This window comes from Eleginops maclovinus, chromosome 22 (genome assembly GCF_036324505.1).
Source record: "Eleginops maclovinus isolate JMC-PN-2008 ecotype Puerto Natales chromosome 22, JC_Emac_rtc_rv5, whole genome shotgun sequence".
Classification (NCBI taxonomy): domain Eukaryota; kingdom Metazoa; phylum Chordata; class Actinopteri; order Perciformes; family Eleginopidae; genus Eleginops; species Eleginops maclovinus.
This window is the reverse complement of record NC_086370.1, coordinates 6,593,124-6,611,649: the sequence shown is the minus strand read 5'-3', so window position 1 is coordinate 6,611,649 and position 18,526 is coordinate 6,593,124. Positions and strand designations below refer to the sequence as shown.

The 18,526-nt window shown below is 46.5% G+C and overlaps 1 protein-coding gene across 1 annotated transcript; it reads left to right on the top strand.

Moving 5' to 3' along the window:
• The first annotated feature begins 2,876 nt into the window (after window positions 1–2,876).
• LOC134858346 (placenta-specific protein 9-like) lies at window positions 2,877–18,181 on the top strand. Its single transcript, XM_063874186.1, has 4 exons — window positions 2,877–3,007; window positions 3,038–3,133; window positions 17,094–17,185; window positions 17,587–18,181. The coding sequence occupies exons 2-4, from the start codon at window positions 3,073–3,075 to the stop codon at window positions 17,728–17,730; spliced, it is 297 nt and encodes a 98-aa protein (XP_063730256.1). The 5' UTR covers window positions 2,877–3,007; window positions 3,038–3,072; the 3' UTR covers window positions 17,731–18,181.
• Window positions 18,182–18,526: the final 345 nt, after the last annotated feature.

Here is an 18,526-nt window from a genome sequence, read left to right as displayed (position 1 = left end):
CTGCTGTGGTGCCCTTGAGCAACGCACCGGACACCTCCAATCCCCCCTCCCCATTGCTCCCCGGGCGCTGCACAATAGCTGCCCACTGCTCCTAGTACTAGGATGGGTTAAATGCAGAGGACCAGTTTCACTGTGTGTGCTCTGCTGTGTGCATGTATGTGATTAATAAAGAGGGTTTCATCCTCCGATTCTATCATTTGTAAGACTTCTATGCAAATTAACCAAAATAAACAGTGATTATAACAGGCATAATTGAGAAAACGTATTAGGTATTAACGTATTAGGTGAAGCTGCCAGTGAAGCTGTTATTTCTGTAAACACAACAAATCTACAATAGGATTAGGACACAACTAATGACTTGTTTTAAAAGCAAAGGGTGGAGCTTTGATTCTTTTGACAGAGTCAGAGACTACACACACTAACAACCCCACAACTCACCCAAATTAGATTTAAAATGTGTCAGGAAGACGGTGTTTGCCAGGGGCTGGACAGGTTGAGGGAGCTGAGCTCACTTCTTGGCAACAACAAGGTTAATGAGCTCCTTGTTCAAAAGAAGGTAATGGTTTGGGTGAAATGATGAGGGTCTCAATCTCACCCTGATTGTGAGGACATTTGGTCATGATACTGACTAGCAGGCGTTTCATTTAACTAAGCAGCAGACAAACAGACAGCTCAAAGAGGTAAACTGGACAGAAATAGACAAGAGAGAAGGTGACCCCGCCTCCAGCATTCTGTCACAACACAGATCAGCGTGACACCGGCCCACTGGATGCCAGGATCCTTTGGCTCTGTGTTCAAGCAGACTTATCTTCAACATGTACTACCTGATCGAAGATGAACCTTGACACACATTCACATTTTATATTATATTTATATTCAAAATACTCGTTCATTTCTGCTACACATTCATGAGATAATGAAAACAAAAACATTTCAAATATCTACAATCATCACATGATCCATTTTCAATGATCCATTCCATTTGAGAAATTTGTGTCCTAAAAATGGAGCCTAAAAGTAGACTTATTTAACAAACTGCATAATGAGTGTTAAACTTAATTGAAAACTCTTAATTCCATTACTATTCAAAATGTAAAAAAACTACTCAAATAGAAGTAAACATGACAATATTTTTAAATACACTTCTATAAATTCAGAAGCAGATGTTGCTGCAAATCACAATAGTTACATTTAACGTGAATAACTCCGTTGTATTGCTTTAAATTATTTTGTTTGCTTCTGTTTTGCATGTTTTTCATAAGACCTAACGATTTGGCGTTCCAACATAAAAAAGATGTGTACATGATCTTTCTGCATAAACCATTTGATATTTTTTATGTAATCTTCTTTTTATGGTGACTATTTAATTTCTGTCAAGAGACAGGGGTAATGTTAGTGCACACTGTCCCTGTTCCATTAGTAATTAATAAATAAATGAGAATAAATGTTTCAGAATGATTCAGAAATCAAATAGATTGAAAAATAGTGAATTTGCCTTTTGAGGGTATCTGCTGTAAGGAACACCTTACATTTTCCAATAAATGTAAAACCAAATGTTAATAAATGTGCCATGTTTGTAAAGGAACTGTTCATTGTGTGATCTTAAGAATAGACAATTAATTCTAGTATAGAGATTTATTATTGTTATTTTACCTCACTTTTAATTTTCTTTTTTCCCTCTTACAAAAACTATGATAAATGACCAAGAAGTTTGGCCATGTATCATATTTATACAAGAACTGTTTCTGTATGCGACAGAGCCCTCCTCTCTGCTGTGATCCCTTGACTCACTTTTCCTCCAGTTTTCTTTCCTGCTGCTTAACCTGAAGATCTGCTTAAGAGGCCAGACGAGAGCCGGAGGCATAAGAGGGCCAAGACATTACGTAGTAAACGTGATTATCTTCATTAAGCCAGGCTCTGTTTGTGGGAACGAGTGGGAGTCACGGAGACAGAGCAAGAGAGAGAAAAGTCAATTCAGTGAGAACAAAAGGAACCAATCAATGTGATCATAAAGGGTCTTCTCTGCTGATGAATGGATGTTGATATCTCTGACTTCCTGCAGAATACAAACACTGACTGATTTCTCGGAAAGAGATCTGCAGCTTCTGTTATCCTCCTTCAGTTCAAGTACTGAATGAAAAACAGATAAGAGCTTGTCTACTTTGATTTAACGTTGAGTGCAGCTGGAGATAACTTACCTTTGATGCATTACAGGTATTTTAAACATTCAGCTGCACCATCAACAGATGTAGGGCTTCAACTATGATCATAAATCTGATTATCATCATTTTTGATAGCAGCTGATTTGTATTTATAACGTCAAATATGTTGATTGGTCTTTACTAAGCGCAATATGACATAATCAGGTGTTTTTATTTGTCCAAAACTCAAGGATAATCACTTGACTGTCATAGAGGAGAACAAAAACAGTTAATACTCACATTTAAGATGATAGAATTAGAGAAATTGTACTTACTTTGAATTAATAATGAATTAATTGATTTTTCATAAAAATATACAAAGTTGAATTTTTCTTTAATTTCTTATTTTTAAATGAATGGATTTCTTTTTTTTTCATGAAAATAAAATGACTCGATTTTTGTCAGAATACTTAGCAATTTATTTTACAATAATGAATTTGTATGGAGCTCAATGTGTAATTTAAAAAGAGAACTCTGACGTTGACTTTTTATTAACTACATTTTGATGCCAGTCAGCACAAATTAAACAAAAGAGTAACACCACATGACAAAGTAAGCACAGTACCCCTGTTTAAAAGTCAGCCTGTGGTTCAGATCTGAGACCCCTCCCCAGAACATCCCCCCGCCCCCTCCTAGATACTGAGCTTTTTGTTCTAAATCTCATGTTTTCATTAGGAAACTGGGCGCAACCGAGGCAACGTGGGAAGGATAAGAGAGCAGGAGAGCAAGGGCAAAGAGGGAGAGGGGGAGAGAGGTGGAGGAAAATAAATCTTTTCAGTCTGAATCAGAGCAGATTGGGGGGGGGGGGGGTGTCGTCTGTGTTGTATCTCTCTAACACGCTTCACTCTTCGGCTGCTCACCAGGATTCATCATGACCGGCTTCACCTTCTCAGTAGGACTCATCTTCCTCCTGATTGGCTACACTGCTGCAGGTAAGAGATGTAACTTGGTGTTGTAAAGAGAGAAGGATCAGAGGTCAGACAGCTGGAAGCTGGAATCTGAGCAGGTCAGCTGTGATGAAGGTGTTGATTGACTATAAAGATGAATTATTTTGTGCAGTTAAAATATATAATGGTGCCGGTCAAACCCTTTTCATGCATTATGTCTTTGTTGCAACACATCTGATGTATTTCACAGATGTGTGTGTAGACAAAGACAATAAGCTGAACATCATGGGAGTGAATGTACGTACATACATGTGAGTCCGTGTGTGTGTGTGTGTGTGTTCAGCACATCTGCTTCTAATTTCAAAGCAGCTCTGGCTATACTCAATCTAATATTGTGTCGTCATAGTTTCAAACAGTCACCCTTTACTTCATCATGTTCTTCTGCCCGCTCCTAACCAGAGTGTTTACCAGTATTACGAAAATCCAACGGAAAATCACAGAACTGTGGGCCAATCCTCCAGAGCCCAATCTGTGAGGAACAGCCACAATTCTGAATTACACTGACTTCATACTGCAGGAATGACCAACTGCAGGAGGCAAAACGAACAATCAACATGTTCAAAAAACCAGCACACACACACACACACACACACACACACACACACACACACACACACACACACACACACACACACACACACACACACACACACACATCCTTTTGTATTTGACTGAACTCCCTCTCTCCTGCAGAGAGAGCACATGCACGAACACTCACACACACACGGTCATTCACCTCTGTGCCCGGTGGAGTTTGTCAGTGTGTTGATCCTATCTGTTTGCTTTTCCGGCACTGTATTTCCTCAGAGTGTGAAGGGGTTCTTGTGTGATTTCTCAACCTCCTGGAACCCTTCTGGCAGGGGAAAATTATTAATATGAGCTGGATAAAAAGCAAAAGCCAACACATACATCTTTGGAAGTTTGGAAACTCAGATGATTAATACAACCTGACATCTGCTTATTGCATCCAGCATAGACAACTCTTCCTTCTCATAACAGCATTCATCAACATGTATACTCCCTGTTGCAGCTTTCCACATCTGCACACTGAACACACACACACACTTAATCTGTTGCACGGCTGTGGTTTAAGAGGATTTTATTAGCTAGAATGACTTCTAACTCCACATGCTGTGTAGGAAATCTAGGTGCTGATAATGGATCTTCCAAACCAAAGCTTTGTAATGGAGGACACACCAGGGCAGACATCTGTGAAAAAATGGACTTACTGTACTGTCCATCCATCTTGGCTAGCTCCCTGCAAGTGATGAAATTGGCTCGGCTCCCTTCAGTGTAATGGAGCTTGTAAAAAATTCCATGTTTGAATATCCGTGTGAAATCAATGCAGCCTGATGCTAAGGCACAGCTGTACGTGGGAGACAATGTGTTGAATAAGAAGTGGGAATTATTTCTGGCCCGCTCAGCTGGCACAGTGTACATAGCATTAGGAGGAAAACATTTCAAGGATTGATATTTAACTTACTGATTTTTTAGTTGGTGTTATAGAAAAGAAATCCTTATATTAGCAAGAATAGGGTTTTTGAATGTCTTTGTCCATATCATGATTCCCTTTAGCACTAGCATGAGCATTGGCTATTCTTCACACACATTCAGTGAAACACACATTTAAATACCATAGCCGCACAAACACAACAAACATAAACAAACAACCGATCTCATGTCAATCAAGTACTGGAAAAAAATCTAAATGTTATTCTTTCAACTATTCTTAATAAAAAAACATTATTCACAATCAAACAATTACACAAAGATGAATTACACATCTCTACTTCAAATGAATATAATAATAATAATAATAATAATAATAATAATAACAACAACAACAACAACAACAATAATAATAATATATTGTATTTGTAAAGCACACTTTAAAAACAACGTTTTCTCAAGGTGCTTCACAATGCTATGGGGAGAAACAAACAAACAAAAATGATATAAAAGCTACTTAAGGATCATATTTAATAAAATACATACATTTTTTGTTAGTAATAATAATAATAATAATAAGAAGAAGAAGAAGAAGAAGAAGAAGAAGAAGAAGAAGAAGAAGAAGAAGAAGAAGAAGAAGAAGAAGAAGAAGAAGACTTTTGACTTTTACAAAAACACTTTATTACAGGTTTATATCAAGTAGCTACAACAAGAATCTATTTACCTAGAATAGGTAAATAAAAAAGCTAAGCCTTAAAAACTTGTGTAAAGTGCAAATCATCATTAACCCCAGAACATACAATATCTTTATAACACCACCGTTGTTTAAAAGCTTCCAAGTCCCCAATGTGTTTATAAAAACGATGCTCTAGCCAGAGTCTGGCTCTGATGTTGCACAGCCAGATCGCTTTTGCTTCTTGTCCCTTTTTGTTTTCCACTCTGTTCTTCCTACTTAGGTATATAGCCATTTTAGCCTCACCAGAGAGGTAGTTTAGGAGCTGCCACTTTTCTTTGTTTGTCTTTTTGTATGGCGCTCCCATGATAAACACGCTCTCTGTAAAAGCTATACTAAAAAGACTAAAAACCAATGTTAAAAGAGAGAAGAAACCCGTGAGTCTCTGGCACTCTGTAAAAACATGGAAAACAGTCTCTCTAAAACCACAAAATGGACAGTTGTTACTAACAGCAGGATTGATGACAGAGATAAAATAATTGGAGGCGATAGCGCCGTGTAAAATTCTCCACTGGAGGTCGGCAGTACGTTTCTTTAAGGGGGGTTTGTACAGAGTCCTCCACTGTGGGCCTGGTCCGTTTCCGGCACCCAGTCTAGTGCTCCACACAGTGGAGGCCCTGTCCTTCAGTCCATTTTTGTTAATAGTTTTTACAATGTTCGTGTATATAGTCTTTTTGTCAGCTTTGTGTATGCTCATCTTCTCTGGGTTTGCAACCTTGAGCAGGGGGCCCGTCAGCTCTCCGAGCCCTGGGCTCAGGTATATCTCCGGGAAAGGGTCTGTTGGGTCTGGTTTGGCTCTGCCCTGTCCGTAGCTCCTTAACAGTCTCTGCTCCTCAGCGCAGAGGCTCCGGCTCCAGAGTTGCAGGATCCTCTGGGCCACCCGGACAGAGTGTAGACCCAGCAGAGAGCCCAAGGCCCGGGCATCGCTCAGCTCCGGCCCCGCTGCTTCCACCACCTGCTGAAGGCTCAGGGTCCCAGATCTGCGCAGCACCACCGCCAGTCCTGGTGTCTCGCTGCAGCTAACGTCCAGCCTGGCTCCATGAATCAGAGGCTCTTTTAACAACCAGTGCAGAGAGTCAGTCTTTGGACACCTTTTATGGTTAAAAAGGGCCCAAGACTTAAAAACACCCTGATAAAAGGGAGGTAACCCACTTAACTTTAAAATGGTTAAATCAGTTAAAAACAGAGCAGCATCCAGCCCCAGGTTACTCACGCGTCTTAGGATGCAGCTGCTCGCATCTCTCCACACCAAATCAGCCGGGCCGGTAAGATACCTTTGCAGAAACTGCACTCTAAAGGTGGCTGTTCGGCTGGCCAGGTGGACAAGGCCCTGTCCCCCCTCCTCTCTAGGTAAAAACAGCACCCCCTGTGGCACCCAGTGTAGCCCATCCCAAAAGAAATCTACCAATCTCTTTTGTATTTGGGCCAGTAGGCCTGAGGGAGGGTCTACACAGGTAAGGCGGTGCCACAGTTGGGATGCCACAAGGTTGTTTAAAACCAACACTCTACCTTTAAAAGACATCTGCGGTAGCAGCCACTTCCATTTGGACAGTTTTTCCTCAATTTTCTCTGTGACGTTCTCCCAGTTCTTCTGGACTATATTTGTGTTCCCTACAAACACCCCCAGGTACTTTATGCCATCTCTTTTCCATGTCATTCCCTGGGGGAGAACTGGGAGACCGCCACGCCACTCACCGACAGCGAGGGCCTCGCTCTTCTTCCAATTGACCCTCGCTGCCGATGCTGAACCAAAATCTGTCACAATATTGGTTAAAATGTCTGCATCCCTCTGGTCACTAATAAAAACAACAATGTCGTCCGCATACGCAGATAAAACCGTGCTTCCATTAAAACCAGGTAAAAACAGCCCTTGTAATTTAGAGCGTATTTTGCAGAGGAGGGGTTCTAGGGAGAGTGCATAGAGCATCCCAGACAGAGCACAGCCCTGCCGGACCCCTCTACACACTCTAAAAGGAGCACACAGCCCACCGTTGAACTTCAGCACACTCTCAATCTTATTGTACAAGACTTTGATCTTAGCTATGAAACCAGCGCTGAACCCAAACTTCTCCATTACTTTCCAGAGGAAGCTGTGCTCAACGCGGTCAAAAGCCTTTTCCTGATCTAGAGAAATCAGACCAGTATCAATGCCCAATGAGCTGGAGACCTCCAAAACATCTCGAATCAGGTGAACATTGTCCACCATGGACCTGCCGGGCACACAGTAGGTCTGGTCCCGATGGATGACCTGCTCAATAGCTCTCCCCAACCTGGTGGCCAAAGCCTTGGACAGAAGCTTGTAATCCACACACAGCAAAGACACAGGGCGCCAGTTTTTGATGTCCTGCAAGTTCCCTTTTTTTGGCAGCAGCGTGATCACCGCTCTGCTGCAGGACATTGGCATAGAGCCAGAGGCCAGACTCTCGTTAAAAACGTCTAACAGGTTATGAGACAAGATGTCCCAATAGGCTTTAAAAAACTCAACCGAGAGGCCGTCGATACCAGGAGCCCGCCGTCCCTGCATGCCTTGCAGTGCGGCCTGCAACTCCTGCGTTGTCAACGGCCCTGCGAGCTGTGAGTTGGCCTCCTCAGAGACCTGAGGTAGTTCTGCACAAAACTCCTCTGACAGCGTTTCGTCCTCGTTATATTCACTCGTGTAGAGGGTGGAATAAAAGCTCACAGCTCGCCTCCTGATCTGGCTTGGCTCTGTTAATTCCTGCCCTGTGTCTGACAGCAGTGAGTGGATTACCCGCCTCTGTCCATTCTTTTTCTCCAGGCCAAAGAAGAAACTAGTGGGAGCATCCATCTCGTTTATGTTTAAAAACCGGGACCTGACCAGTGCACCCTGAACTTTAACGTCCAGCAGGCTGGCTAGAGCCATCTTTTTCTCTTTGAGGATTTCAATATATCCTCGATCTCCTGTGGACTCGCTTATTGTTTCTAGTTCCACTATATCACTCTCCAGGTCTTTCATAGATCTGATGTTGTCCTGTGTGACATTGAGGGTGTGCTGTTGACAGAGCATTCTTATCTCAGTCTTACCATGGTCCCACCACTGCCTAAGACTGCTAAACTCTCCCTTCCTCTAAAAACACTCCAGAAATAAGTAAGGGCCTCTTTAAAATGTCTATCAAATGTTAAAACCGAATTAAAATGCCAGTAAGCACTTCTCGGTAAAACATTTCTAATAAAAACATTACATAGAAGCAAAGAGTGATCTGTAAAACCAGCAGGGAGTATACTGCACATTTTAAAAGTGTTAAAATGATGCTTAAAGCAATAAATGCGATCTAGTCTGGCTGATGAAATCCTATTCTCTCGGATGTGGGACCAGGTGTACTGCCTATCGTCTGTGTGCATCCTTCTCCATACATCCACCAGGCCGTGGGAGTGGACCAGCTGCCTCAGAGCATGCTGGGATGCTGGATGCGGCTCTGCATGGTTGCGATCTAAAGATGCATTCTCCGTACAATTAAAATCCCCACCCAAGAATAAAAAGTCCTCCGTGGCACAGCCGTTTAAAACATCATTCACTTTTTGTAAAAACAGCTTCCTCTCTGCACCGTTTGTTGGAGCATACACATTCACAAAAACAGCCGTAAAAAGGTCAAACCTTGCTTTTATTAAAAGCAACCTCCCCTTGATAAACTGCTCGACCTCCAGTGAGACAGGATTAAAAGACTTGGAGAGAAGGAAGCCCACCCCTCCACTGAGAGAGGTGCTGTGGCTTAAAATGACTTCCCCCTCCCACTCTTTTTTCCACTCATTCTCGTTACCAACGTCGCTGTGCGTCTCCTGTAAAAAAAGCACGTCGACATGTTTTATACTTGCTGTTTGATAAATTAAAGCCCTCTTTCTTAGCTCTCTGGCTCCATTGACGTTCAGGCTTCCCACTCTAAAAGTGTCCATTGTGAGTGAGGTAGTGCATACAACAATAAAAACAAATAAGTTAAATAAAACACACATAAGGGGTTTTAACTTCATTGCTGCTTATTTGTTTTCGTACTTTATGCACCAGTTTCTTTAGTCTCCAAGCTTCCTGTTCTGTGAAGGCAGACTCCTCTTTTCGACTAAGATGGAACTTGGCCGAAGAACAAAAAACAACCAAATCAGGGAAATAGTCTTCCACAACTACCCCATGCTGGTTCTTTGTCTGGAGTAGATAGTTTTTTATCATTTCCGCTGTGTACATTTTTCCCTTTTGACTGTCACTGAACCCTATCACATCACTGCCGTCTGACACACACTCATCCCCACTCTCATCTGTCTGCCCTTGCTCTCTTCCTTTCTTTCCCTCGCTCACCACTTTGCTGCTCTTTCTAACAGTAGGTGCGTTGTTCCTCGTGCTTCTGCGTTTATTAGCAGTCTTTTTTGTTGTTGCTATTGCTGTTGCCACCTCTTCATCCTCCATCTCAGCAATCTCCACCTGCTCACCCCATGTTTTCCTCTCCTCTCCTGTTTTCACCATGTTTTCCTCCTGTGTTTGGCAGACTTCACCTGTCTCTACCATTTTTTCGATTACCTCAGTTTTTTCTTGTGTTTTTTTCACCATTTTTTTTTCTTTTTCTCCCACCACCTGATTTTCTTCACCTCTACACAAAACCACAACCTCCCTTTCGTGAACATCCTTACCATCACCCACACCCTGTGCAACACCCCCGCATGCCCCGTCAGACACAGCAACAGCCGGCTGCTCCAGCGCAGCGGCGCTGTCAGCAGCCGCGGCCGCCTCCGGAGGGGGGGAGCCCCCCACCGCCACAGCGGCCACATCAACGGCCACCGTCGCTGGAGACACCCCTCCCTCAGCAGCCGCCGCCGCCTCCGGAGGGGAGCCCCCCACCACCACAGCAGCCGCGTTAACGGCCACCGTCGCTGGAGACACCCCTCCCTCAGCAGCAGCCGCCGCCTCCGGAGGGGAGCCCTCAACCACCACAGCGGCCGCACCAGCGGACACCGCCGCTGGAGACACCCCACTGAAGAATTACACTCCTCGATGTCAGATTGCTTATTTAATGACAAAGATGAAGAAGCCCTGCAGCAATTCACAAAATAACAATATGAGCTACAATCAGTAATTCCTTCATGCACATGTCTAACACAAATATCAGCAAGAACTTAATAATGATGATATAAGATGACATAAATGATAATGATAACCAAATAAGATAAAGGACTTACATGAATTATGTTAGCATGCTTAAAATCCAAACTCTGTAACAGGAACGTCTGTATTGCTTACTGTTTAACTTCTGTAACCGGAACGTCTATGATACTTACAACAATATGGCCGACTCCTAACTGAGTATTAATAATATACTACCCCCTAGTGGCCAGTGGTAAACTCTGCATCCCCCCCAGTCCGTAAAGCTATGAACGGGAATAGGTTAACGGACTCAGTCTCGCATCCAATGGCCCGTCTCGGGTTCGTAGCGTTTGGGTGGCTTCCTCGGGCAGCATGGCCGGTCAATGCGGGGCAGCGATGGCGGTGATTGCGACACTGGAAGCGACGCATCCGGGGTGACTCCTGCAGGGACGGGTACATCTTGGGCCCCAAAACCAGAGGTTGCCTCACCAGGGGGCGCAGGCGGGGAGGTTGTCACAGCCGTGTCACTGTTCCCATCTGCTGCTCGTGGAATGAACCCCTGGGGTGTCACAGGCCCCGGGTGTGCGGGCAGGGTCTGGCGTTCCAGGGTCGCGGGTGGCAGCAACAGCACAGCTGGCTGCTGTCGGGCGTAGGGGGTGGCTGGAGTGTAGCTGCGAAGAAATCGCCGGTTTCGCAAAGTAAGGCGCCCCGACCCGTCAACCTTAATCCGATACTGATCGTGACTTAGCGACTCCACCACGACTCCCGACTGGTCCCACTTGTGAGGGTTTGGGCCCTGCTGATTCTGGAGGAAAACTTTCTCGCCAAGTGCCAATGGGCGGAGTGGTCTTGAGTGAGCCCTCAAAGACTCAGTGGTGTGGGACATACGGGTCCGAAGGGCATCCTCCTTCGCCGCCCATGCCTGGCGCCAGAGTGGCCGGATATGTGGGTTCGAGAACCTTTCTAGTCTGTTGACAAAAGAAAATGAATCTCGAAGGGGGCGACCAAAAATGATCTGTGCCGGTGAGAGGTTGCAGTCGGGGTCAGGCGTGTTGCGCAACTGTAACATTGCGCGCAAAAAGCGATCATGATCAATACTGCCAGTTGGGCCAGTGTTAGACATCAGAAGGCGCTTAGCAGTCTTCACTGCAACCTCCGCTCTCCCATTCGACTGTGGGAACCCGACCGAGGAGACGCGATGTCTGACGAGCCATAAGCAGAGGAAGACCTCTGTATGACTAGCTTTGAACTCTGGACCACCGTCGCTTGAAAGTTCCTCCGGCACGCCAAAGGTGGCAAAGAACGTGCGGAGGTGGCGGACCAAGCCAGCTGAGCCTCCTAGATCAGTGCCTGCTGTGGAGCTTAGGACCTCCACCCAGCCCGAGAGTCGATCTCCGACAACTAGGTAGTGGCGGCCTCCATAATCAAAGAAGTCAGCAAACACCGCCTCGAATGGGGTCGATGGTGGTGGGGATGGTAGGGGGGGCGTGGCTGCCTGTGATGGAGCATTGCGGTTACAGTCTGAGCATCCTTGCCTGGCGGCTCGGATGTCCTTCGACATTCCGGGCCAGAAGACTATGGCACGGGCGTGCTGCTCCATCGCAGAGGTTCCTTGGTGAGCTGCATGGAGGTGCCGGAGGACTCTGTCACGGAGCGACGCTGGAACCACAACACGGTCGTGATATAGGAGGACGCCATCTTGTGCGTAGATGGACTCACAGGCTGGCGACAGACTCGCCAGGATAGGATCATTAACATCCACCCTGCCCTCGTGCTCGATCAGGTGCAGGAGGTGGCCGAGGCATGTGTCAGCTGCCGTCTCTTGCGCCAGAAGGGACCATGAGATGGCTCCAAGTTCTTGTGCATCGTCGCGGATGGAGGCCATTAGTGCCGACTCCACGGCATCAGGCACGCTTGGTGATCCCAAAGAGAGGCCGTTCGCAGAGCCCGAGGGGGAAGGATGTCTGGAGGTTGCATCAGCGGCATGGTTGCTCTTGCCAGGCATGTATACGATGTCAAAGCGCCATGGCAGGGTGCGCTGCTTATGTCTGAACAGGCGTGAGTTTGTTATCTCATCTAGCGTACGGTCGCCAAAGATCTTTACAAGGGGCTTATGGTCGGTGACCACTACGAGGTTGTCACATCCTTGTGTGAAGTACCGCGTTTGCTCCAGGCCCCAGGCCACGGCAAGGGCCTCCCCTTCGATGGCCGCATAGCGCTGCTCCGCCGAGGATAGGAACCGTGAGCCGGCGAGGGTGATCCTCCATCCTCCTGGGCAACAGTCCGGTATGCCTGAAGTGCAGCTACAATGTTTCTGGAGCAGGAAGTAGCCAATACCACGCCTGGACCAGTCAGGGCGGAGGCAGGTGCGCCTACGCATGTCGAAGATCTCCACACCCTCACGGATGGCCCCAACTATGGCTTGTTTGGACGCTTGGAAGGCTTCCTCCAGTTCCGGGGACCATGAGAATTTGCAGCGTGGGCTGAGGAAAGGCTTGAATGGCGCCATAGTGTCGCGCAACTGGGCGTAGTTCGCCACCTGGTTGACGAGGCCGAACCAGCTTCTAATATCCGTCGTAGAGTCCGGGGTGGGGAAGTCTCGGATGGCGTCCAAGTACTTCGGGAGTGGCTCTATGGTAGCGTCTGACACCCTGAACCCAGCAAAATCAACACTCCTTTCTGCGAATTGAAACTTATCTGGGTTTAACACAATGCCTGACCGGCCGACACATGCCATGAAGTCGATGGTCCTCCACCAGTGATGCTCTAGGTCAGTGTCATAGTGAATAGTGTCATCCACACAACGTTCTTTGCGCTCAAAGTCCGAGAGGACAGCGTCAAAGCGGCGGTTGTAACCGTCCCCCGATGACAGGAAACCTTGTGGCGCCCTGGTGTAGCGCCAGCGGCCGAAGGGCGTGATAAAGGTGGTTAGATGTCGATCCGACTCACGCAGGGGCACACTATGGTAGCCGTTCCAGGCGTCCGTGACAGTTTTCCAGGTGTCCCTCGGGATGCGACGTGCGAGGTGGAATGGGGATTCAGTGGCGAAGGTTTCACGTTGGCAGAACTTGTTAAGAGGCGAGAGGTCCACAGTCCTGCGGGGGGAGCCGTCGTGCTTCCGAGTGACCACCATGCGATGGCACCATTTCACCGGTTCGCCGTATGGCACACGTTCAATGACTCCAAGGGCTTCATCCCGAAGGAGGTCGTCGTAGACTCTCTGCTGCCAGTGCAGAGACACGATGGCCGCAGTGTGGCATGCTTTTGGTGTGGCTGCGGGATCCACGTGCATTTCGATGGGTGGCCCCTCCATGCAAGGCAAGGCTCGATGAGGGCAAGTGTTGAATGTAGATGGGGCGTATCTCTCGAGTAGCCACTCTTTCATCCGACCATTGTTCTCCGGTGTGCAGGGGAACGGTAACGCCTGCGGACGTGGAGGAGGGGCTGAACGCTGGGGGCATGAGCATGGAGCGTCATGTGGATTATTTTGGCCTGTGCAGCCACTGTTGGTGGACCTCGTAGCATTCACAGACAAGGACTTGTCTGGTGTGTCACGAGTGCCAGGGCCATGCTCGTCTCTGGGTCCACCTCCACTGTTACCTGACGGGAAATCCGTAGGCAAGAGGCCGAGGCTAAGCAACGACTCATAGGAGAGGTACATTGCCCGAACTGAGCTGCTCACGTACACCATTGAGCGGCAGGACGTCACACTGCAGTTGCTGGGGGCTGTTGAGAGCCTAGCAAAGAATGCTCCCTCAATGGCTATGGGGGAGCGGTTGGCGGCCGACAGGCTAAGTTTGACGGGACGCAGGTCGTCACGCGAGAACCCGCAGGCGAGGAACTCCTCTAGAGACCAAAGATCAGATTGTGCGCCAGTGTCCGCAATGGCGGATATGTGCACCTCATTGACCGAGCGGTTGTGGATGCTGTCCCTCGGCCCGACTGACCTGTCACCTGAGATGGTGATTGGGACTCGGGGGTGGTCTTTTAGCTTGGCCCGCCTCCATTCACCCCGGGAGAAAATGTGGTGCTCGAGCCTGATGTGTGTGGGATGATGGACAGTGCTGTGTGTCATCTGAGCGCGGTGACGGCCCCCGCAGCGTCGGCCAGGGCGTGCCCCGAATTGAAAAGATGATATCTGGGAGATCTGCACTGACTCCACGGCAGCCTGCTGACTATTGGTCAATGGCTGTTGTCGGCTCTTCCGGCGGCGGGCCCTATAGCAGTCAATGCAAATCTGGTGTGGCTTGACATTCCATCCGCGAGACCCCTCCGTGAAGACCCTAAAAGTGCTTTTACAGTCCGGGCACGAGGCTTGTCTAGCCCTGTCTGTCGGGGCTGGGGTCGGGGTGGGGTTTGGCCGTATATCTTTCTTTAGGCGCTGGAACGACGACATGGCTGACAGAGTGGATGATGGGAGAGCATTGCGGGCCATTTCCTTATTCTCAACGACTGCAATTACATCATTCACTGGTTTTGTAAGAATGTCAGGTATTCCCAGTGTTTCGCGGCGAATATCAGAGTCATAAATTCCATTGATTAGAACATCACGGATAATGTGGTCGGTATAGTCTACATTCTCGCCACACTCGCATACTGCTGTGTAGGCGCATGTCTCCGCCTTTCCTTGCACTCTGGCAGTGAAGGCACGGAATGCTTCATCCCGATCCTGGTGAAACTGAAGCAGCTCGGTGCGCAGGACACATGTGGCTACTGGAATGACAGCTAGTGAACGCATGGCAGCGATCAGATCCACCAGGGGCCCAGAGGCGATGTTGGGATTAGCTTTCAACAGGCTGTCTCCAAGATCAGGCCCAGCGCACTGAAATAACTGGAAAGGGGCCTGGGCAGCCCCTATGCCTGAGCCGGTGCGAAAGACATCCCAACGACGAGTGAATACGTTCCATTCCTCTATCGTCACGCCAACGTCGACTTTAGGCCGATCAAGTTTCGGGCCATGTGCAGTTGGGACTTGGGCTGGCGGGTTCTGATGGACAAGTCCGTGATTCGTCAACAGAGCAATGGCGAGTGCTTCGGATACATCTCCAGTTACGAAAGCGCAGCCAGGAACAGAACATCCAACAACAACCATGGCTTCTTCATGAAGAATTACACTCCTCGATGTCAGATTGCTTATTTAATGACAAAGATGAAGAAGCCCTGCAGCAATTCACAAAATAACAATATGAGCTACAATCAGTATTTCCTTCATGCACATGTCTAACACAAATATCAGCAAGAACTTAATAATGATGATATAAGATGACATAAATGATAATGATAACCAAATAAGATAAAGGACTTACATGAATTATGTTAGCATGCTTAAAATCCAAACTCTGTAACAGGAACGTCTGTATTGCTTACTGTTTAACTTCTGTAACCGGAACGTCTATGATACTTACAACAATATGGCCGACTCCTAACTGAGTATTAATAATATACTACCCCCTAGTGGCCAGTGGTAAACTCTGCACCCACCTTCAGCAACAGCAGCCGCCCGCTGCTCCACTACAACCGGCCCGGCCGCAGCCGGCCCCGGCGCGGAGGCAGAAGTGACATCCGGACCAGGCGGAGCCGAGTCCCCGCGCCCCGGACAGGCACTCACGGTGTGCCCCTCTTCCCCGCAACCAAAACACTTCATAACCGATGAGGTTGCAAAAATCACGTAGTCATAATCATCTACTTTAACGTGAAAACGGAGGTTGAGCTCCGCGTTCCGATTGTTAAGTATCATATAGACTTGCCTGCGATGAGACACCACGTGCTTCAGTAACTGAGACTTACACCCAGACAGCATCTTCTTCACCGGAGAAACAAGTTTCCCGTGTCTGGATAGCTCTCTACTGAGGAACTCATCAGTTATGAAGGGAGGGACGTTGGACAGAACCACTTTGGTTGCAGGGAGCGTCAGCGGCTGCACCCGCACAAACATTTCACTCACCGTGATGCCTGTCTCGATAACGCGGTTCACTTTCTCCACCTGGTCCAGAAAGATCACGACCGCACTGTTCATCCCCGCCAGGGACTTAATGCTGCTGTGTCCGACCTTCTCCCCCACAGCCAGCCCGATAGCTCATTGCATTTTGGAATGAAAGAAATCTCCTTGACAGGACCTAAAGGTTTTTTTTGGATTGAGGTCCTAACTATATTTTTCCAGGAGAAAATGTGAAATTATTGCCAATGAGAGGAATATTATCGACGATCCCCGCCCTGCAGAGGGAACCTTTCACCGCTGTAGTGTTATAAATGTTTCATAACACTCTCAGGCACCAGCTGACACATACACATGTTTTCTTGAAATAACAGCCCTGCTGCCAGCCTCCAGAGAGAGAAAGATAACCTCGCTCATGTATATAGTCTTAATGCTATCAATGGGAAATGGCCTGCAGACACACAGAATGTGCTAGAAAAAGGAAGCACATCCTGCCAGAGACTGCAGGCTTCTCTCAAATATGTTGGCTTCAAAGAGAAACAGATAATTGGAAACATAACTGTGTGCATGTGGCCCTAACCGCCATCCTGCACTGAAATCACAACAAGAGCATCATGGGAAAGACTCAAAGCGAAACACTCTCCTGCTACTGAGACACAAAGTTACTTGATTGAAGGTTGGACTAATATCTCCAATTGTCTCCCATTCTTTAATTCCCTCTGATTTGCTTCTTCCCTGTTTGCAGGACCTGAACCTGATTTGCTGCCTCGAGCAGTGCGTTCAAGCGCCTGTCAAGAACACACTAGCCTACACAACCGCCTGGATGTGGTGGAGAAGGTGCTGTTTCTAAACCCAACTACTCTCAGCACTCAGTGGTTGAAAACATCAGGAATCTCGATATTTTTAGTGCCAATGTTTTCAGCTTTATTCCATTTTTAGCTTTCTCTCCAGCTGCCAACAATCCTCAGTATTTCCTTTAATGGTTGGATGTGGACAAAGCTGTGGCTTTAAAACCCAAATATTTCTCTACTTTTCCAAAACGTTGATGAACCCACATTCATATGACAAAGCTCATGCTAACTGTCAACCAGATATTTTGGCCATCTGTATAATTCATGTTCATATAATAAATGATTGCATTATTCATGTTTGATGATTCTACTTTTCATAATACAAGTAATTAATGCATCATTCATATGTCAACCACACAACTACTGTTTGTCTTGTGTCTGCTGCAGAAAGTGGAGGACACAGTGGAGAAGTTGGAGGTTGAGCTGGCTGCTCTCCTGGAAGCCATTGAAGCCCCGAAATGGAGCCCCCTGCTGGACAACACAGGAAAACCAGCGGTGGATATCCTGGAAGACCCTGAGTGGAGGTCCTAAAGGGGAACTACGAATATATAATAAACAACAAAGTCTATCAGAGTCCAACATACAAGAGAAGAGGAACCATTTTCTCCTAAATGCAAAAACCAGAACGCTTAAATTTAAATTTGTGATGTTGTCGAGTATACTGCTTAAGACTAAATATACAGGATCATTTTCTGTTGATAACACTTCAATATAATACAAGTTGTTTGGGTGTAAAATAAAATAGTCTCCAGTCTTTGTATTTAGAGCAGCTCAATACTTTTGGATGACATTACAAGTTCACTTCTCAGGTTTTCTCTGGCTTTGAGATCTGTAGCTCCTGTCACATATTGTTTTAACTTTGCATACTTCTTAAGTTTGCCCCCTTTGAGGTAAACAGACACCATTGAAGAAGGAATTCAACAAGTCCTGAACTTTGGCTTTTGCATTCAATCTGTTCCCTTGAAATAAATGCGTATGTTTATTTTTTGTGTCTGTGTCAAAATGATGTTTTGATTAAAAAAAATTTTTTAAAAAAATAGGGGAAAATTGTAAAGCTTGTATGCACTATTTACTTTCACTAATCCTTGGACATCACCATCCCCTCTGCAGTAAACAGTGACACAGCTCATGTTGTCCATATTATTTACAAAGATTGTTTTACTGAAGGTACACCCTAGCTCTTCTTCGACCTCTACTGTCAGCAGGTAAACTATGCCTTTAGTTTTGTATTTGAGTGACAATGACAGAGATACTAAATAAAAGGAGGGACATTTATCCTTTAATCAAAGCAGTTAAAGCAGCATTTCTTAAACACAAAGAGCAGTTT